General features: G+C 38.2%; 2 protein-coding genes across 4 annotated transcripts in view; both read right to left on the bottom strand.

Annotated features, from left to right (window-relative positions):
• Positions 1–193: 193 nt before the first annotated feature.
• On the bottom strand, positions 194–20681 carry LOC134800562 (reticulon-4-interacting protein 1, mitochondrial-like). Of its 2 annotated transcripts, none has more exons than XM_063773051.1 (13): positions 20629–20681; positions 20327–20406; positions 19582–19662; positions 18394–18559; positions 17872–18042; positions 16650–16790; positions 6322–6436; positions 5855–5980; positions 5495–5616; positions 3776–3938; positions 2538–2658; positions 1492–1611; positions 194–396 (listed from the first exon to the last, which is right to left on the bottom strand). In XM_063773051.1, exons 2-13 carry the CDS (start codon positions 20372–20374, stop codon positions 310–312), a joined length of 1461 nt encoding a protein of 486 aa, XP_063629121.1. In that variant the 5' UTR covers positions 20375–20406; positions 20629–20681; the 3' UTR covers positions 194–309. The 2 variants fall into 2 exon arrangements, with proteins under 2 accessions (XP_063629121.1, XP_063629119.1); XM_063773049.1 differs by having other exon boundaries at positions 195–396; positions 20327–20402; positions 20629–20675.
• Positions 20682–21710: 1029 nt separating this feature from the next.
• The window catches only part of LOC134800554 (trypsin-6-like), a 43024-nt gene continuing 42122 nt past the window's right edge, over positions 21711–22612 (bottom strand). For both annotated transcript variants that reach the window (XM_063773042.1, XM_063773041.1), the window contains exons 10-11: positions 22355–22543; positions 21711–21977 (exon numbers count right to left, since the gene is read on the bottom strand). In XM_063773042.1, coding sequence (XP_063629112.1) covers positions 21759–21977; positions 22355–22543 — 408 coding nt within the window. In that variant the 3' untranslated portion in view covers positions 21711–21758. The remainder of the gene's footprint in view (positions 21978–22354; positions 22544–22612) is intronic.

Here is a 22612-nt window from a genome sequence, read left to right as displayed (position 1 = left end):
CGCCGCTAGAGCGTCCACTCAGTTCGCGCACTAACCCGATGGCCACGGATACATTTGTTTTAACCGTTTCGGTGCGGATGGCACGCGACAGGCGTGTCATCAATGTTTTTAACGTGTGGCGTATGACACGACAGGCGTGCCATCATATTCTATGGCGTAAGGCACGCCTGTCATGTCATGTGTAATAATTATTTCCCGCCACAGCCAAAAGTTTTCGAAAATGGAAGACGCAACGAACCGGTCAACCTATGTATGTGTGCGTTCCGTGGTATTCAAGTATCAGCTGTATTCAAGTATCAGGATACGGTTCTAAGGGAACCTGATGACTGTTGTGCCTAGGGCCTCGTCGCTGCACGCGTGTGCCAGGGCAGTCTCGAAGTCCTGTGGCAAGTATACCTGAAAAGGCAAATAAAGGTAGAAGACGTAAGGACCCCATTTGTGGCTTTCCACGCAGAAGGGTCCTTATGCATCAAGTGCGATAGCGCATATTTAATTACACATACGGATCTACCGCGATATAATTTAATTGCTAATAAAAATAAATTAATTTAAATAAATAAATTAAACAATTTTAAATAAATTTATAATTTTATAGTTGGTGCAATTCAGCTGAGACGTCGGAATTTAAGGTAAAAACAATGAAATTATATCGCGGTAGACCCGTTTGTGTAATTAAATATGTGTACAAACGCGAGAGTTTAAAGTGTTAAGTGCGATAGCAACCATTTTATCTGAAATTCCAACAGATTTTTTGATAGAATGATCCTTATTGCACATGAAGCATATGGCATAAACCTTCTGTGATGAAAAGCCACATTAAAAAAAAACTACAAGTTACAATTTTTTTTTTTAGATTTTGTAAATAATTTATTTACATACAATATATATACAGTGGTACTACTAAACGAAATTAATAACTAGCTTAAATCTAAAATAGGCCCTTGAGGCATTGTACCAAGGATGCTGGCGGCAGTTACAATTTTATAGGTGTTGGAAAACGGTGATTGTCACACGTTTTTCATTATACTTAACGCGAAGTTTGTAGTATATTCTAGAGGTGCACCGGATATTCGGTTACTATCCGGTATCCGGCCATTTTTTTAATATCCGGCCGGATACCGGATTGTGACCTACTAACCGGCCGGTTACCGGATAGTAATTTAGCTTGATTTCGGAGTCAAGAAATTGGATTTAAGAAACCGTCACGGTCATAATCGTACTCGTTTATTACTTTAAAACAATTTAAACATTCCACTCCCTTGCACGCGCACTCATTGCGAACCTAGAAATGAGTCCGCGCGAACCTTCACTACGAAACAGGTCAAAGCCAAAGCCTGTACAATACGCACCGGAAAAACCGAAATGTAGGTATAGTTCCGCCAGCCGAATATTCGGCGGCCGGATACCGAATATTCGGCCGTTGGCCAGGCCGAACATCCGGTATCCGGCCAAATAACTATCCGTTGCATCTTTATTAGTATATTCACTCACCTTATCCAGTACAGGGCGCAGTGTGCCCTCATTCACTAGTGTAGCCAGAGATGTCAGACCACCCGATAGCCTCTGCTTCTCTTCTAGCCAGTCCGTGTGCGTCCCACAACCGAGCACCCACTGCGAAACATATTAAATATTAAAACTTGACACTCACGTTTTAAAAGAAGAAAATTGTTACTTATATAACAATCTATAGTAAAAATTTATTAAAATGGCTTCGAATACACTTAAACCTTCCTCAAGAATCACTATTGCCCGGTGAAAACCGCATGAAAATCCGAAAAGTAATTTTTAGGGTTCCGTACCTCAAAAGGAAAAAACGGAACCCTTAGAGGATCACTTGTGCGTCTGTCTGTTCGTATATCCGACCATTCCCCCCCCCCACCATTTATCTCCGAAACTACTGGGTCTAAAATTTTGAAAAATACACAAAATAGTTCTTTACCAGATGACAAACCTATTAGAAATGTGCAGGCAAGCATGAGTCGGACTTAATTACTTACTTTTTGATCCGACCACTACGGGTTTTTTAAACACATATACTCACGTTTCACATAACAAATACATTGTTAAAAAACCGGGCAAGTGCGAGTCGGAATCGCGCACGAAGGGTTCCGTACCATAATGCAAAATACGGAAAAAAAAACGGTCACCCATCCAAGTACGGACCCCGCCCGACGTTGCTTAACTTCGGTCAAAAATCACGTTTGTTGTATGTGAGCCCCACTTAAATCTTTATTTTATTCTGTTTTTAGTATTTGTTGTTATAGCGGCAACAGAAATACATCATCTGTGAAAATTTCAACTGTCTAGCTATCACGGTTCGTGAGATACAGCCTGGTGACAGACGGACGGACGGACGGACGGACGAACGGACAGCGGAGTCTTAGTAATAGGGTACCCGTTTTACCCTTTGGGTACGGAACCCTAAAAATTGTGTAATGTACGGAACCCTTGGAACGCAAGTTCGACTCGCACTTGGCCGGTTTACCTATAATGATGTATATTTACCACCATACAACAACAATATATTTGTAACTCACCCTGAAAACCCTGAACGTATAGAAGGTCGCAGCGAACATGACCGACAAGGGGGTGGGCAGCCGGTCCGTGATCAGAGGGGTGGGGCGGAGCTCCACCACTGCGTCGCGCGCAGCTGTCGCTCTGGAACAGATAGTTGTCTCTGTCACGCGAGGGAGAATTCATAGAGGAGTAAGCAGGATGGCAATTTCCCGGTTTTCAAGTTCGTGAAAATAGGAAATATTCGTTTTCACATCACCTATTCGGAAAAGAGCTTTTTCTCCCTGCTAAGAGGGATCAAAGTGGCACTTTTCTTCCCTGCTAGGAGGGAACAAGTAACTTTTCTGTTCTAGCACACTATTTTTACATTTTTTTGCACATAAATTTTTTAGCTTAAATAATCTGTTTAAGCATCAGATTGTGTCAACACTAAGATTTTTTTATTTTACGCTCAGGATTCTACTATAGAATTCATCGGTTCATTCACGATTCAATGTATGCCCTTGACGGAAATATATCATTTTGATCCCTTGTAACACAAACTACTATTTATTGACTGCCGGCGATTCGGTAAGGTCCAGGCCTTACTATGTGTAATATGTAGCACTTTTCCGGCTTTCTGCGAAGTACTACCTTACTTGTTGTTATTGCAACGTTACATTCTTTACGAGTACGAAATGTCTCAATGGGGTTCCGGTCGAAGTATTTAGCAGATGGCGCCAGCATAGCTTGCCCTGTCAACCCTTAGAATAGTATCAAATTCTTGTTATTTTTAAATGGAATTTTATGTTCTGGATGCCAGCCCATTAAGTCTAATCTCATAGAACTCACTAGTTGAGTTCTATGAGTTAGAAAGGTGCAAGATACGATAGCGCCATCTTTGCAAACCTTTGACAGTTGCCAGCCCCATTGCATTTGGCATTGCGTACCTATGCCTTAGAGACTAATATATCATTTTTTTATCTGGTCGGAAATTATTCCACCTAAATGCCCTCCAAATTCGTGCGTAAATCACGGCGCGTAGTAACCGCGTGCGAGTATAGAGTGAGATTATTTCCTAACAATCATAGAGAGAAAGAGTGGTAACTCCATACATCAGTTTTCTATTTTCAACTCCTTCTGCTTCTAATATTAGTTGTAAATTGTTTTAGCAGTACATTTTTCGTCAGTAATGACACTTGTGCCATCTGGTGTCAAGTAGCGGTACTGATAGTTCCACTACTTGACGTTAGATGTCGACTACGAAATAAGAGCCACTCACTTGAGCGCAGCCCTGGCCGGCGAGCAGTCCGCCGCGGGCGCGCCGGCGCCGGCGCACGCCAGCACGCCGTCCCACGGGCCCGCGCGGCCGCCGTACTGCGCGAGCGACGCCCAGGACGCCGAGCTGTGGTTGTTGGCGTCTAGCTCCACGTATTCATGCGCTCCTGTGAGGATATAGTACATTATTGTCGAGGCTCGGAAGTAGCTACTTGCAGGCTGAGGATTCGTATTAAACGGACGACCTTGGGAGTCCGTTTAATTGAATCCGAAGCCAGCAAGTAGCCTTCCAGCCGAGACATATATAGTGCTTTTCTCAAAAATGGTGCAAGAAATATAAATATAATAGAAATATTTTACAAAAGCAACGTTCTACCGTATATATTTTCACAAAAAAAAGTAGAAACAATTGAAAAAATTAGATTTGCCGCCTTTTTATTTTTTTTATTAAAAAATAGAAGTGTATTTTTCTGCCGAAAATACGCCAACCATGCGCCAACCTATTTGAGACAGCTAAATAGTCGAGGTACCAACATTATAATTATAAGTACTAATCATTTGTTAGGCTGTTTAATGGGCCTGTGCCTTCATTTGATATGGCCATTTCAACTTTTAAAAAGTTTGGAACACGACAAATAATGGAATTTGTATACAACATTGCAGTCCCAAAATCGAGACTGCAATGTTTTTAACTTTTTTAATTTTTGACTGACCATAAACTACGCGCTTCGCGACCAATTTTTTAAACGGCAAAGTCAATTTTGCCGTCCATTTTTGAGAAAAATGCATATAGATGTAGTGCATAGGTGTTTTCCATCGTATTTTCTCGGAAACGTTCGTAATTGTCATGCTACTTCAGTCAGTGTCAGTACTTTTTGTACCGAGACCGACTGAAATAGGAAGACACGTTCGTACGTTTCCGTGAAAATACGATGGAAAATAATCATACACTACATCTGTAACTCAAACGTGTATCAAATCCAAAATTCTTTTACAATCGTTTGGCCACATTCGTCATTTTGGCATATGTGTTCGTTCAGAAATAAACACTCGCACATTTTAACCTCCTAAGGCCCAGACCTACAAATGAAAAATACAAAATTTGCCACTGAAATTAAACTTAAAGTTTAGGAAATAAAGTTGATTTTGCGTTGTTTGAAAATTGAACAATACAAACCAAAAGCGACTTTGTTCCAATTGAATATGATTTCAATTTCATCGAACTGAAGAAATACTATAGGAGGATATAACTCGCAATAGTAATCCTATTCACAGTGAATGTGAGCTTTAACCTTTTGGCCGCGAGACTACGAGACTAGACGCTACGTTCCTGACGCCACGGCCGCGGCTCATGCGGTTAGCGGTTGCATTAATGCAATATGAACCATGTCCCATTATAATAAAGTTACAATTAGCTCACCCAAGTTGTCTAGGGCTTTTCCTATAAATTCCTCAATGTATCATTCAAATATGAACCGTAAGCCATTCGAATAAAGTCCTTACTCAGATTCTGTAAAGCGTTCCTAGCTCTCCTGGGGGCTAGAGCAGAGACGTGTACGCCTCGAGCAGTCAGCAGTTATATTAAGACAATATGAACCAAATTCCATTACAATTAAGTCACTAATAGCTCGCCTAAGTTTTCTGGGCCGTTTCTTCCCTTCGCTCTCAATCGCTGTAGTATCATTCAAATATGAACCGTACGCCATTCGAATAAAGTCCTTACCCAGATTCTGTAAAGCGTTCCTAGCTCTCCTGGGGGCTAGAACAGAGACATGTGCGCCTCGAGCAGTCAGCAGTTGTATTAGCGCGCAGCCCTCGCCGCTCGCCGCACCGCATATCACCATGCTGGGGGAAACTGAACTTTAGGTGGTTGTAAATAAGGTCCATATCTCGATTAACCACCATTGTTTTTAGATCAAGTGTTACTCTGCAGAAGTTTATAGTAAATACTAAAATATTGCATTGTTATTTTGCCAAATATAAAGTGCTAGTCAATTGGTATTACCACGTTTCCAACGTTGGACTCTTGCCTTGAGAGGCAGCGAGGCCGACAACCTACACATTATAATCCCTACTTGCCTACCGTTTCCCCTTACATTCCGATGTACAGCGCAGCCGTTCAAGGGCGCGCAGGGCGAGGGCTCCGGCCCACGGCAGCGAGGCCGCCGCATCCGCTGCGAGGCCGTGCGGCCGCTTGCTGACTCGAGTACTGAAAGTCAAAAAAAAAATTGAAGCTGTGGTAAGGCACGCTTGGCGTCAAAATCGATTATTTCGGTAATTTTAATATGGAGTTGGGGTCACATGTCGAAATCCGCCAAACGGGCGGTATTTATAAATATGAAAAAAAATATGCTTACAAGTTTGTTGTTTATTGAATCGTTAATACGGCACAGCTACAAAGCGAGAAAGATAACGTAGGTTTTATGCGTTAGGCAGGGACAATGATTCGTCACCGTCCGCTCTCAAACACTTGTTAAACAATGAGAATCGTACTTTTATCTATTCGGTGTTTCTCTGTTAAATGCTTTTAGAATGTTAGTAATGATTTACCTGCGTATCGTAAGTAGTTCGGTGGCCGCGCCGCCGCTCCATTCGCTGACGCAGCCCCACACCTCGTCACCTAGCTCTAAGTGCCCCACGCCATATCCAACGTCGAGCACCACTCCTGTGTGAAATACTCGTGTTAATGGGCAAAATTTTCTTTTAGTATGAGCTAAGGCTTTGCTAATTTTGTTGCCGAACTCGAATAAATTGACAAATTGTTATAAAAAAATCGGACAAATGCGAGTCAGACCTGCGCACGAAGGTTTCCGTACCATTCATCATCATATCAGCCAGCAGGACGTCCACTGCTGGACATAGGCCTCCCCCAAAGAGTGCCACAATGACCGGTCTTGGGTCACCCGCATCCAGCGGACTCCTGCGACCTTAACCAGGTCGTCAGTCCACCTTGTGGGGGGTCTACCCACGCTGCGCCTTCCGGTCCGTACCATTAAGTACGCAAAAAATGGCAAAAATATCACTTTTGTCGTATGGGAGCCCCACTTAAATATTTATTATATTCTGTTTTTAGTATTTGTTGTTATAGCGACCACCGAAATACATCATCTGTGAAAATTTCAACTGCCTAACTATCACGGTTCATGAGATACAGCCTGGTGACAGACAGACAGACGGACGGACAGCGGAGTCTTAGGGTCCCATTTTTACCCTTTGGGTACGGAACCCTAAAAATACCTGATGACAATGGAACCAAATGTAGCTATTAAAACTGATGGTTATTTGTAAGATAACTGAGACTTAAGGCCGTTCCCTGAGCCAGAAATGTAAAAATACCCCAATAATTATCCTATTTTTCTAAGAAACGGTGATATTTGTAGACGTGGGAAAAATAAATATAATTCTTGATTATATTATCTTTAATAACACAGCTTTCGATACACGATTCATAACACTTCGCTCGATACAATTTATTCCCAAAGTAACCTCCAATTCGAATTTTTACTCCAACTTTACTCGTTTCTTTACTATGTGACACTATGAAACAAAAAAAGGAGAAAAATCAATCATAAGTATAACAGTAATTTGACAGCTTTAGAAAAACGATAATTAGAGGCAATATTTTTAAAATAAATAAACATCAACTAATTCTATCGTAACAAAATATCGACTCCGGCCTGCATGCTCTATCTCCGTCCGTCTTTCGAAATGAGACAGTGATGGCTGAGCGCTCGTGCCAGACGGACCTGTACTAGGTGTCCCCAAAACAAATATAAGATTTACTTATAAAAACTGTGCTGTGTTGTGTGTCCTAGTGATATACCGTGTGCACCAAAACCTTTAAGTTATAATGGGTAACAAGCAATTGAATAAAAAGAAGACATCTCGAAAAAGACAACTCGGAAGATTCCAACAAACAATGGAACTAACGTAAGTAAAAATGTATATTTATTACACAGTGAAATACGTAATTATTACTTAATTTAATATATACTTGATCGTACTAATTGACCGAAGCGAAGCGAAGGTCTACGTTTTGACTCGGGCATTTTGCTTTCGTATGTCCGGATGTTCTCCTCTACAGGTCGCAATTCTTAACCGATTCTCGTGAAATTTTGTGACCGAATTTTATGACTAAATAAAATTTTTTTGTCAATCCGGTTTTTGGAAATTTTTAAAAATGGCGGAGTCGTGATACCTGGCGCCTAAACAAATGGTCGTATCGATATCATAAGACTTTTTTCTTTTTGAAACATGTTTACAGAGTTAATAGCAAAAAATGCAGAAAAAAATTATCGCTGGTTTAGGCGGTATTTAGATATTTAATTTTAACTAATTTTAATTTGAGAAGGAGTAGCTAAATTTCGTCAACCCATCTAAGAACTATTTGGCTCAGTTTGTAAACGTTCGCTTTTTCTGTTTGCACAGAGGGTCTGGGTTCGATCCCCAGTAATTGTATGCTGGGATATTATAACTTTTTGTATTTTTTTACACATAAATTTCGTATTGTTTTTCTTTAATTTACTATACACCGTGTTTTTATTGAATTCCGTTAACTTCGGGGTATAGTTAAGTACGTTTATAAGAACTAAATGGCATAGTTAATTTTCAAAAAAAAAATTTTTTTTTGTTTTCTTTTTTGTTTTTTTTTTTGTTTAAAAAGTAATTAAATGTAGCATATAGCGTTGTTGTAACACGGGCATTACATTTAACTCAACCAAACAATTGAAATCTGTGACATATCAATGTCATTTCGTACATCAATCGACCGAGATTGTACTTAAGTTTAGTAGCAAATGTATGAACTCATTCTAAACACTAATCAATATGTAAGCCGGCCCTAAGGCAACACACACGTACACGCTTGTAGAGGCCTTATAGTAAAAAAAATAAATTATGGATTATCTCCGAAATGGACTTAATTAGAACATCGGTGTCTTTGAGAAAGTTACTTGATTTAAGCTCAGGAATGCACCCTTGAAATTAACGGAAATAAAAAAAACACGGTGTATTTAAAGCTCTAAGCACCATGTTATTTCAAGCTCTGCTCGCGAGGTCTACAGCTCACAGAGCCACTAGTTAGTAATCCATATAACTTAAAACATTCTAGAATTTAATAATCGCTCCATCTACCGGTAAACATTGTCATCAATTCATCATCTAAATAGCTTAAAAGGATATTGCGATTCGTGACGTTTACACCACGCGGCACTAGCGCCTTGCACGGCAAAGACAGAAAACATTGCCGTCTATGTGTGCGTCGTGAGTCGTAGTTACGCGGTTGCGGTGTAGTGGGCCTTCCTATAAATACGAGCACACAGTGATACATGTAACGCACACAATTAGACGCATAAAGCGTTCTTTTAGCAATCCATCCACCTATCGAGGGTTCGAACCTCAGCTCGTGATTTGTCATGCGTCTAAACTTTTTACTTTTTTGTCTTTCTAGGAAAAGAAGAAAATTGGATAATTTCACAGCCGAACATGATCTTTAGACTACATCGAGTGAGTATAATTATTTGACTTGTGCTTTTTAGCCCTACCTATAACACAATACACTACTACAATTTATCTTTATTTACAGACTGCAAAATATGGAAATGGAATCTCCGATTTCATCAACCACTGACATTCAAAGTAACGAGTAAGTTCTAATTCTAATTGTGGCATTATCTATGAAAAGGGACCTTATTGTCTATGGCGCTTACGACGCACTGCGTCGCACGGCGTGGTATTTATATCAGAGCATCGTTAATAATGGCGGAAGCGCCATCGACAATAAGGTCCCTTTTCATAGATAACGTCACAAATACCTACCTACTCAAGTACTCACAGCGGCGGCGTACGAATAGACCTTAGTTAGATTTAGATACCTACTGTTTTCCTATCAGTGCAGATGCTTATATCTTTTTATGAATTGAATTGATATTCTCAATTATTTGGACATATTTTGTACTTATTTTCCTAGATGGCTATTAGTAGTATTAGTACTACCTACTTAGCAAATGTTCGCCGAAAACTAAATAAAATGTCGCCAATCAATAATATCGTACGAGATACATTGCCCTCATCAGTTATTTGATATTCTCCAAGAGGTACTTAATTTAAAAAAACCGGCCAAGTGCAAGTTGGTTTTGCACACGCAGGGTTCCGTACCATTATGCAAAAAACGGCAAAAATCACGTTTGTTGCATTTTATTCTGTTTTTAGTATTTGTTGTTATAGCGGCGATAGAAATTCAATCATCTGTGAAATTTTAAACTGTCTAGCTACCACGGTTCATGAGATACAGCCTGATGACAGACGGACAGACGGACGGACGGACAGCGAAGTCTTAGTAATAGGGTCCCGTTTTTACCCTTTGGGTACGGAACCCTAAAAATGTACACTGATAGAATGTAATAGGGTTGCCTGAGTAAGTCCCGGAAATTAAAATCCCGGGATTTACCGATTGTCCGTACTTTCGTTATTCTTTTACGTATTTTTTAATGAACTGGTAGTTATTTTATATTATACCTACCCTACACAATAGTAAATGATTTCCTTTTCTTGAGCGTGTTGACCGATTTTTTATTTTAATAAAACTAATAATCTTGGGCAATTATTTCCATTTTCAATTTCTCATTTACCTGTGATAGAGCATTTTTAGGGTTCTGTAGCCAAATGGCAAAAAACGGAACCCTTAAGGATTCGTCATGTCTGTCTGTCTGTCCGTCCGTATATACAGCCACTTTTTTCTGAAACTATAAGAACTATAGGTACTGTTGAAACTTGGATTTTTCAACAAAAATAGAAAAAAACAATACATTTTGGGGGTTCCCCATACTTAGAACTGAAACTCAAAATTTTTTTTTGCATCGATCCCATACGTGTGGGGTATTTATGGATAGGTCTTCAAAAAATATATTGAGGTTTTTGATATAATTTTTTTCTAAACTCAATAGTTTGCGGGAGAGACCACCTCCAAAGTGGTAAAATGTGTGTCCTTTAACTTCTAAAATAAGAGAATGATAAAAAAATATATATATATATGATGTACATTACCATGCAAACTTCCACCGAAAATTGGTTTGAACTAGGGCTTGCATTCCGGAATTCCGGAATTTCGAAATTCCGGAATCTTGGACAAATTTTCCGATATTACAATTCCGGAATTGATACCACTGAATATCGAAAATTCCGGAATTGGATTTAAGTACTTTTTTTAGGTTTTAATACGTTTATTATTGAAAATTGTTAAGAAACTACACTATACTGATGTTTTTTCTCGTTATGACGTGCCTCTTAGTCATTTAATGAACTATATAGTACTTATATATTTTATTTGTCTATTTGCAGTGGGACAATATGGGCTCATAATAATAATAAAGCAAAGCGATTTACTTGCTTAGAATAATCAGAATAGTCTAAATCCAACATAAGCGAATTTTTAGAATTGAAATTTAATAATATTTGAACTTTTTATCTTCGATTCAGAAAGAAAGAGGTTTTTCTATCAACGATTTCGGATCCTGTAGAACCACATAATATATGTTATTCTGAATCATAATTATAGTTAGGGAGGCGAATAGGGGAATTTTCGGCAATACTCGAGCGTGGCAGTTTAAGATATGAGAGATACCTTAGACCTAATAGAACAACCTTGTAAAGTATTTAGCTCTATATGTAGTGACGCGCGCCTAGGATAGACGATCAGATTAGTAAAAAAAAATGGATAGTCTGAAATACTCGAGCGCCTCAGATTAAGATATTGGGGGTTGATTTTAGTGTTTAAAGACTAAATTTAAGTAATCTGACGATAAGTCCTTGACGCCGCCGAGTTATAGGGTCGCGAACTTGTAAAAAAAAAACGTTAATCCGGCATTCTCGAGCGCGATTTTTTTATTTTTTATTTTGAAGAATATAATCTAAAACTTACTAAAAATACAAAATCTGCCGGTTTCCGCATGACCGGAAGTGTGGAGGAGCCATTTCGTCTTCCTAAGAACGCGTTGCGGCATATAAGTCGCGAACGATACATTTTACAAAAAAAAAAATTAAATAAACAAAAAAGGTAATTTTATTGTCATTCTTAAATTCCCCGTTTTATCAAGGAGAAAGAAAGGAAAAAAAAGAAACCAAAAAACCTTTTTCGGTCAGATTAAGAGAACCCACCAACATTTTTGTCAGATTAAAAAAATATGCTTTCAGGATACCGAGATAAACCTCCCCTATGAAAATCTGACGCGCTCGAGTATTTCAAAAAAACTTTTTTTTTTTTGCATTTTCAAAAATTTATCGTAACTTATCGTCACGCCGAAATCGTCAGTTTTTTTAAAGGAAGCTTCCTTGGGGCCTACTTAACACCCCTTCCGAAAATCTGACGCGCTCGAGTAAATTTTTTTTTTTTGCATTTTTGACTACTTTATATGCCTACCCCCACCACGCAAACCGGCAGATTAGTATACCGTTGTTATCAGAGGCACTCGGGGCATACGTAGTATGAATATCTGACGCGCTCGAGAATGCCCAAGTAACTGTTTTTTTTAACATTTTTGAAAAACCGTACACGCCAAACCCACCGCTAAAATGGTTTTTGCCATACGAGCTTTTCTTTTCGAAATTATTTTATCTTTCGATTTTGATAGGTCTCGACGGCGCCGTTGAATTACGCCATTTAGCTACCTCGCCTCCCTAACTATTAGGAACTAGGAAGAAAAAAGCCAACTTAGACCTTCAACTTCTTAAAAAACACCACTACCTACTAGGTTAGGAAGACTAGGAAGCTGTTAAATTTAACTATTTTATAAAATTATGCATCGAATGGTTTGCTAGCAACTATGGTTTCCCCAAGTTAATACCCCGTATCATAGAAGTGAATAAAATAACCATTTTAATAAGGTGGTAAAATAAGAGGTGAAAAAAAACGTACTTCAAATTAGATTTAATAAACGTAAAGTATCCGAATTTCACATTTTTTGTTGTTTTTTACATAAAACTCTCATAAAATTATGATAAACCCTAATTCCGGAACCAGTTCCGGAATTCCGGAATTGGAATCCAATATCGAAAATCAGTTCCGGAATTGGAAACCATCCGATATTGCAAGCCCTAGTTTGAACGAGATCTAGTAAGCAGTTTTTTTAACACTTACGTCATAAACCGCAATTTTATTATGTTACTTGCTAGATGTTACTATTTGGCTACTTTGTTGCTACAAAGTATTTGACGCCGACTGTACCTGTAACCAGCACAATGGTTTATTTACTTTCAAGTAGTTTTCTCCATTGTCATCACTTGTTATAATATAGGTACCTACATAAAAATTTTGAAATTAGTCTGTCTCACTTTTCGAAATAACTGCATTTCTGGAATGCTGCGTTTCGCGGGTCCATGATCAATTTATGAAATAGTAATGGACTAATTTATAAATTGAGTGATGTTGTAAAGAAATGACTGGCTGCTACAATTCTTCGACCGACAGATTTGTCCGGATGCTTAATGAGAGGCAAAATGTGGCTGTTATTGTTCATCATCACTTGATGATAAAAAATAGTGCGAAAAATAGTTGACATGAGTTGCGTATTACCTATTCTCACATGTATCGTACAACGTTTTACAGTACATATAGCCCTATAGGTTAACTGGAAGAGATCCCTCAAAGGGATAAGTTCGCCTTTGTACTTCTTGCTAATTGTATGTTATTTTTAATATGTCTTTTTGTACAATAAAGAGTTTACTACTACTACTAGCCCTTTAAATATTTGACATAGTTACGTAATGTGTGTGTGCATTATCGTACTAGTGCGGTAAAGTCCATATGTGCTGTAAAACATCATACATTTATTTAATTTTGGTTTTGACAGTGAGACGACCGGCTCAAACATTTTGAACCCACGCATTGCACAGGTGGATGACACTTATCGGGTTCCTAGTATATTAGAGGAAGAAGATACCCATGAGGTAGGTGATTCATGCTAATTATGCTTATTGATTGTAGAGCAGAGAACAATTTTACCTTTTGTACTAACTACCTAGCTAGAATAACATTGTTTCAACTTCGTGTGCCAGAATTCCATCGTAAATTGATTTATCACACGATTCGTAGTCATTATACAGGGTCTTACTTTTATTTTATTTCTCTCGTTGGTTCTTTACCACCGGTGCTTTATATGTACAGTCGACGTCAAATATATGTATACATTTTTCACCTTATTACAAAGGAGTATGCTGCAATAGGTACATATCTTTGACGTCGACTGTACATGATGTGACAAATTGTAAATGCTAACACATACAATATATTTTATTTTCAGTTACAAATATCGTTCAATGTGGAAGAAGAGCTTCCTGACAAAACCGTCGGTCGAAGAATTGTCGCAGTTAGTTACCATTCGATTCGATTCCTCGCATTTTATCCAATAAAAGATTGTATGGAAACTATATACATAAACGCAATATTTCACCGACAAAATCGCAATTTTCTTGTTTTGTTCATACTTCAAGATGGACTCTTTGTGACCTTGACGTCACGGTCACATATCGTTTTGTTCGGGGCGTTTCGCGAGTGAAGTACGACTGTCGGACTTTGACTATCATTTCTGACTTTTGTATTCCTTTAATGCAATGGATCCCATATAGACTTTTGATCCTAAAGACAAACCTGATCGATTGATACCATAAATGAAAATTAGTCATCTATTATCGATAAGTATATATGTTTTTCTTCATCAAATTATCAATAATTTTCATTTTTTAGATTGTTCCCTCTATAAACTCCTAATAGTCTACCTTGGTGCCAAATAGGGAATGCAAATCGGTTATTTTTTGTATGGAAATAATCGGTTATTAACCGAAACCGCGGTTATTTCCATACAAAAAATAACCGATTTGCATTCCTTAGTGCCAAATTTCAAGTTTCTAGGTCAGCTCGAAGTGGGTTAGGTTTTTGATCTATTAGTCAGTCAGGCACAAAAATGCCGGTTTTAAAACGTTAATTTATGAATAACTGTTAGAGCTACGTTTACGAAATTTTGTATTCTAGACAAGATAAGGGGCTTGAATAAATGTGCAAAATTGCATGTGAGTAGGTAAAAATGGTAATAAAATTATCAATAGGAAGGATCAAGAAGTTGTTGCAGCCAGAATTAAGAATTTACCAAGGAGAGGACATGTCACTATAATATTTTAATTCATTTTAAAATGTCATTCAGATTATCAATAAGAGTTTCTTATACCGTATTCGAATTAAAAGAAATATTTTATTAATAACACAATTCTCTCTAGTTTTTGCTCGTATTTAGTATACAACTAACTAATTATTCGTATAAAATTATTTATCGTAGAAACACTCGTATAGTTTCAAAATAAGCTATTTTATTTTGTTGGCATTGTCAAACCCATTGACTATTTTTGTTTTGCTTTAATATATGGTCAGTCGTAAAAGTATTAGCGTCAGCAATGGATTTATATAATGTATTTCTTTAAAAAACATGATATTTCATGCTAAGTAACAGAAAACAGTCAAATATTGTACCGGAAATATTAGTCCCGAAAATCCCGAAAGTACCGGGAATTTAATTTTGAAATCCCGGTTCTTTGCTTGGCTCTAAATCCCGGGAATTCCCGGTACTTTCGGTACCGGTATTTCCCGGGAGCAAACCCTAGTATGTAGGACTGTAGGTACTGTAAAACGTTGTACGATACATGTGCCAATAGGTAATTCGCAACTCGTGTCGATTCAAAACACTCCCTTCGGTCGTGTTCGAATTTATCGCCACTCGTTTCGATTTTCCTATTTGCCGCACTTGTAAACGTAATGTAGGTAAGTACTATTACAATATGGTGCTACTTTACCGCATTAGTGCGATAATTAGCACATTACGTAACTATGTCGAAAATTTAAAGGGCCATATTATGTACTGTAAAACGTTGTATGATACATGTGCGAATTACCTATTTTTCGCACTTGTACCGGTATGCCCTAATTAGGGTTCCGTACCCAAAGAGTAAAACGGGACCCTATTACTAAGACTTCGCTGTCCGTCCGTCCGTCCGTCCGTCCGTCCGTCTGTCACCAGGCTGTATCTCACGAACCGTGATAGCTAGACAGTTGAAATTTTCACAGATGATGTATTTCTGTTGCCGCTATAACAACAAATACTAAAAACAGAATAAAATAAAGATTTAAATGGGGCTCCCATACAACAAACGTGATTTTTGACCAAAGTTAAGCAACGTCGGGAGTGGTCAGTATTTGGATGGGTGACCGTTTTTTTTTTTGCTTTTTTTTTGTTTTTTTTTTGCATTATGGTACGGAACCCTTCGTGCGCGAGTCCGACTCGCACTTGCCCGGTTTTTTTTTAATAAATATCGATGATATACCTGCACAGTATACCTAATAAATAATGATATTATAGAAAACTTGCAGTCATTAATTTGTTTAAATATAAACTGTATTTACCCTTATAATTAAATATTATTGAAATAAGAGTTGACTTCATTAAAATGAATATGTAATTTGCACTATGTTTCATTTATTTTTCCAATTTAACTTTAACGCCATCTATGAGATGCAGCATGCTTTTTTTCAGTATTTAGTAACACGTTTTACAAATCAGTGTCCTGTTAGTTTATTTAAGTCGCTACTTCTTGCGTGGCGCTGTTGTATCGTCATTGTATCTAGGGGCGGGATGGGTAGCGTGAGGGGAGGCTCGATTGTAGATTTTATTTGGGTACGGGAACGGCCTTAAATAAACCGGGAACGGGAAGGAAATCAAGAAGTGACGTGACAACACATGTCAGTAAGAACAGAAAAACAAAACCTATCTAATGAGGTTGCGTTCTTAGTCTCCAACAAAAACAATAAATAATTACACCTGTGAACCCTGGTTACTGACCTGCGAACCCTCGACCGACGACGGGCTGGCTCCGGCCGCAGAGCGCGCGCAACACCGCGCCGCGCCCTCGCAATGTCGCCCGATCACACGGACACACGCTGAATGCTTGCACGCGTATCAGCACCTCACCCGCGCCCGCCGCTGTTGACAAGACGAAATTGACATGCAGTGGGCTCTAATCGCAATCCTCAGTGTACTGAAAGACTGTGACGGTAAAGCCCCATAGCCCGCGGATGGCGAAATGTTCACAAAACATTCATATTATAAAATAATCAGATATAGGTAGGTGTTAAATAAAATATAGTCGAACGATAATTTGAGGGCGTCTCCCCTGCAGATGCTGTGGTGCAGGAACATTTGTCTATGGCGCAGATGTTATAAAACATTTCCACTGATTTAAACTTTAACTTTCACTGATCTAAAACTATAAAACAGGACTTAATCACGTATTGGAAAAGTTTTAATATTTAATTAAGTCTTAACCCTTAAATGCATAGTGTTGGCAAATGTCTACAAAGCATTAGACAGCTCACAGATTAAAAAAAAGGCTTACGTTCTTGAACGCACCTTTATACCAAACGTCAAGTAGTAGGGTGATGATTTAAGGGTTAAATTTACGCAATATTTTTAATTTATAAAAATTACATTCGTTTTAAGACGAAAAGTCGGAAAGCTTGGAAAAATCCAGAAGTTGATAATTTTTAGTATGTGATTTTGAACGGTGTTTTCTGGGTTTGTAATTATTTTATATTTAAAAACTTTATCATAGGTATATCACAAATAGTGTGCCTTTCTAATGGTGGTAAATGATTTCATATATCTATTACTGAAAATTACATATTTACATAAATATGATTTAGCCAATTCAACTTCTAACAGTGATTTCGCAGTGAAAATCGAGGTTATATATTTTTTTACTATTTTTCCTAGAATCGGCAAACAATTATGTGACACATATATTAATTTCGGGCAAAAAGAAAAAAACATGCATTTTTAATTTAATTATACGCGATTAAGTCCCGTTTTATAATTTAATAATAAATATTTTTTATTTCAGAATCACTTCCTCAGCCAGTTCAATTCATACTCACTCTGATCAATGGATCTTCATGTGGATCCGGCAGACAAATCACGTCAAATACAACAAGAACTTTCGTAAAAATCCTATTAATACACACTACCGCGTGATGAGGCAAATAAACACAGGCTTCTATTCCCTCACCCGGCGCTGTGGCATCTTCAACGAGTATGACGCTCTGGTCGTTCTGCGCGTGTAATGCGCGCGCATGCGGCCCGCTGGGCACGTGGGTCGCGCAGCGGAGCCCTACGGCCAGCCCGCAGCCCCCACCCAGCGCCAGGCCGCAAGCAAATATCACCATACTGCGACGCCATACTGGAAATAAAAATACAGGTTAGGCAGTGTTTTTGTCGTTTTGAAGTTAATATGAGACATATCTCGATCTTAAACAAGGCTACTTACTCTTCGAAAGAGGAGTAAGAGGAGGTGTTCCATCTCTGATACACTGGGCCGCGGCTCTTTTATTTTTCCCAGGCATAGTACGATTTAATTTCAACCTTAGCAATCCGATTTACGATTCAAATTAGATTGGTCTTTCTGTCAATGTGACTCGTCTTCAAACCAAAACTTACCTAACTATTTGGAATATATTTATATTTTTTGGGGAAACTTTCTGGATAGGACTAACTACTAGGTACTAGGTAGGTAGAAACTTGAACTACATACCTCGATCTGTAAACAGCGCCACCAACTCCTCATACAGAAGAACGGGAGAAAGAGGGGGTGTGCCGTCTCTGATCCGCTGGGCCGCGTCTCTCGTCCAGGCCGCGATGCGGTCCCGGCCCTCCGCTATCAGCTCGTGGTGCCAGATGTCGTTGAATGCTTCGCGGATCTATGAATAGTCAGCAGCAGAAGTTGCTAAGCGGGCGAGGTGTTCAAAATTACCTTGACACGCTCTTATTCTCTTAACAATAAAGTCGCTTTAAGATCATTTTAAACAGCTCGCCCGCTTAGCAACTTCTGCTGCTGACTGGACCAGGGATTAGGGCATTAGGGGATGTATAGTTAAACTAGCAAGCAGAGCTTTGTAAGGGCTGGCGAAGTTTTTCTACCTAGATTAGATATAATTTTTAAGGTAGTTTTTAAAGAGAATCTATTAATGTATGGATATTATACGGACTGCTGTAAATAATTCATATGTCAAATCATTTCCAGAGATTTTTTTTATTAAATTCAAACATAAGTCCTTTCACTTTCCAATTCTAACTATGTATGTATACAGGATGATTCATGAGACGTGAGCAGGACTAATCCTGCACACTCAGTAACTGATAATTGATCGATCACCGTCGTATTTAGGAGAAACAACAACACTTTTCCTATTTTTTTACTTTTTGGTGAGGGCAAAATTAATTCTCAACAATCATGGTCACCTTACAGGACCTAATTAATCAACATAAAACCTCTTTAACCGTAATGGCATTTTGATTACAAAGAAAATAAAATGTCAAACTTGAGTGAGATACGAGTTTTCAAAAGTAACCAGACCGTGATGACAGTAATGACATTCAATTTGACACAGAATATCGGTAGTTTAGTATTCTAATTTTAGGGTGACCATGCATGTCGTAAAAATGTTAATAACTTTTTTTTTTCAACACAACTAGAAAATTAACGTTAACCTCACTAATACTGATACGAAACAGTTGCTTATAATTAACGATATGCGCAGTGTTAGTCCTGCTCACGTCTCCTGAATCACCCTGTATATTATGTTTTGAATAATTAAATTTTGTGAGCGGATTCGATGATTGAATACATTTTTTTAGTTAATTCAGTTTTTGCTAATATTTTTTGGCTGTACCCTAACAGTGTTGTATAATTACATTACCCATGTATATAAAATACACATACCTTGTTAAGGACCTCGACAGTGTGGTTGACAGCATCCTCGACCCGGGACCGGCCATTACCCGCTGCTGATTTTGCTGCTTCCTGGTAATAAGTGGAACATTTATTTGTCTTAATTATACATATACAATATACTGGATACAAGAAAGAGTAGCTTACTCTAGACAACTTTGAAGCAAAAAAGGAAATCTGTAAGGGTCACTGATGATATTTTGCATTATGTACATGTATATAACAGCAAATGTAATACACATACCGGGTGTAACCTGTAACACACGCAAATAATTTAAGTAATATGGAACTAAAGGACAATTATTAATAATAGTACAATTCATCTCAGTTCAATTCAAATCAAGTAAATATTCCACCCTTAAAAATTTAAATAAAAAGATGTCATAATCATTTCATGATATCAATAACATTAAGACATTTTGATAAACAAATTATATTAAAAGTATTTTCACAAAGTTGACTGACCCTACTTTAGCATAGAATAGTTTATTCTCAAACATACTTCTAATATGAAAGATATCTTTAGCGTTTGATACAAGTAATTATAATTAAGTATTATATAAGTTCAGGGTCATTCATCCGCGAAAATGAGAGCAAAGTCATTTGAGAGTCAAAATAAACAATAGTTTTCACTAGAATAACATGCCACTGACCCATTTCACACATTTCAAACAAATAAACAAATTTTAAAACAACAAAACTACCGGAAAATTGGAAAGTGGTAATATACACTTACGTGTAAAGCACCGATCTTTTCTCCAGCTTTCAGCTTCAGTTCGTCCATAATACGGCACCACGGGATGACGGAGGGTCTGCCTAAACCAGACGAAAGTTAAAATGCACATCCAAACCTTAACCTTTGGACTAAATTCGGCCTAAATAACTGCACACCCAAAATAGATCGTCATTGACAAAATTAGCGCTACCAATATAGCAATAATGTAGAAAGCTAGGCCAAATTGAATTGTTGTACGTATTTTTACATGTCACAACTCACACATTAGATTATTTCATGACTAAATATACTATTTCCTTTACCTTAAACAAACATAACCCCCACTGTGTTTTCCTTTTCGTGTTTTTGACAGCTGATTATTTGACAGGCATGTGACGTTTACTTAGACTGTTCAAGACAGTGGAAAAAACGCCAACATTTTTAGGTTTTAATGTGTTGCTAACAATCTTACAACTTATTTTTAGGGCTTGCAATATCATAAAAATAAACCGGGAATTTACACAGAGTCTGTCCAACATGAATCTAGTATTAAACTGGATTGGGCATGAGTGGTGGGGATAACTGACAGAACGGGATAGTCTTACGTATCTTTCAGTATAGAATAGAATAGAATAGAATTCTTTATTGCGAAACCATGGTACATTTAGTTGTTACAGTAAAAGGTTGTGAGAACACATGGCACCCTGTTAAGGCATTGCAAATAAAGCTTACATCTAAGTAGTTTATGAACATTAGCACTAAGCCTAATTTTAAATTTAGTTAAAACATTTTCTTAACTTATTTCTACTAACAATTAAATAGTTGTACCTACATTATTATTTACACAGGGGATTAGTATTAGTACCTGGTAATTACAAAAAGAAGCTATCTTCCACGAACTCTTGGACGGAATAGTATGCCTTCTCCAGTAGGAGTAGCAGAGAAAGCGCTATTATTGTTTGTCCTTAGTTTGGATAATGGTGGGCAACAAATAAATTCGACCAATCACAGTGTCGCATTTGCGTATGTTTTGTCCCTCATGGCTACTCTTCACGTTGGGCCAACGCCAACGCCAACGAGGGACGCAGCCATGCGGTAGAATGAGATAGCAATATCACTTGCTCCCTCTAACGCATAAATGCGTCCCTCGTTGGCGTTGGCGTTGGCCCAACGTGAAGAGGAGCCATCACGGAGGCACGCGTATACCACTTATATACGATCCTACCTTCTATGGTGGGGAAAGAGAATCGTGGAATGTAAGGGAACCTCTACATTATACGACTATTCCCTTTCCGCACAGACTCTGTGTAAATCTCCTATTTATTTTTGTGTATCTGTAATGTGTAAACCTACATACATAAATTAACTTGTGAAAATATAGGAATTAACAATAAAATACGTGATATAAATCGTATTGTAACATTTATTTCAAACAAATTAGACCCATATCATATCACTTCCTCAACTCATTTTCAACCTCCTCAATACTCTTCCCTCTGGTCTCGGGCATGAGTACTAGGACTACAACAATACCGAGGAGGTTCATCCCCGCACAGATGTAAAAGTATGTGTGCATGCCGAGGGCCGCAGTGATGGGGGCGAAGGCCGCTAGCTGTGTGAAGCACATGATCCACGCCTGGGCTGTGACCATGCCCAAAAGTTTAGCTCGGATCTGAAATTCGATAAAGGCAACTTACAGTCATGCAGCTGTACCTCGAGATCATTGCCCTCACTGCTTAGAAGTTTGTTTACAGGCGAGTTCAGCTATTTATGCAGCTAATAGTGCATAACAAACAAGGAAAGGTATACAACACTATATAATAGTTACTCAATGGGTTTCCGAATAGATTTTTAAGTGTGAGAGAATAGAACCCTTCGTTATGTTCTTTTGTAAGAAGATGTAAGCAGCGTACTCCGAAATATTTTGAAAGTTTATAGGAAAACTGCATCGTCACCATGCTGCATTAGGAACTATTTACTCACTAGAAGGTCGTATACAAACATGTTTTATGCACTTCCCTCTATTTGACCTTAGGAGTACCTCAGTACCTGGATGTTAAACATCTCCGACATGATGATGTACGGCCCGGGCAGAACTCCGACTGCATACACGAACATAGAGGAGGTGATGGCCAGCAGAGGGAACCAAACCGGCACGCTGTCATTCGGTAAGAGCATTACTGTCGCCAAGCTGCTTAGCGACAGCACTGACACCACGTATGAGAAGAGGAGGATCATCTGGTGGAAAAAATAAATACAATATTATCAAAAAACTCTTTGGTATTAGGCGATAGGCTACTTCTCTGT

The sequence above is a fragment of the Cydia splendana genome, chromosome 20, assembly GCF_910591565.1.
Source record: "Cydia splendana chromosome 20, ilCydSple1.2, whole genome shotgun sequence".
NCBI classification, from domain to species: domain Eukaryota; kingdom Metazoa; phylum Arthropoda; class Insecta; order Lepidoptera; family Tortricidae; genus Cydia; species Cydia splendana.
Note: the sequence above shows the minus strand (reverse complement) of the source record. Positions and strands in the feature narration are given on the sequence as shown.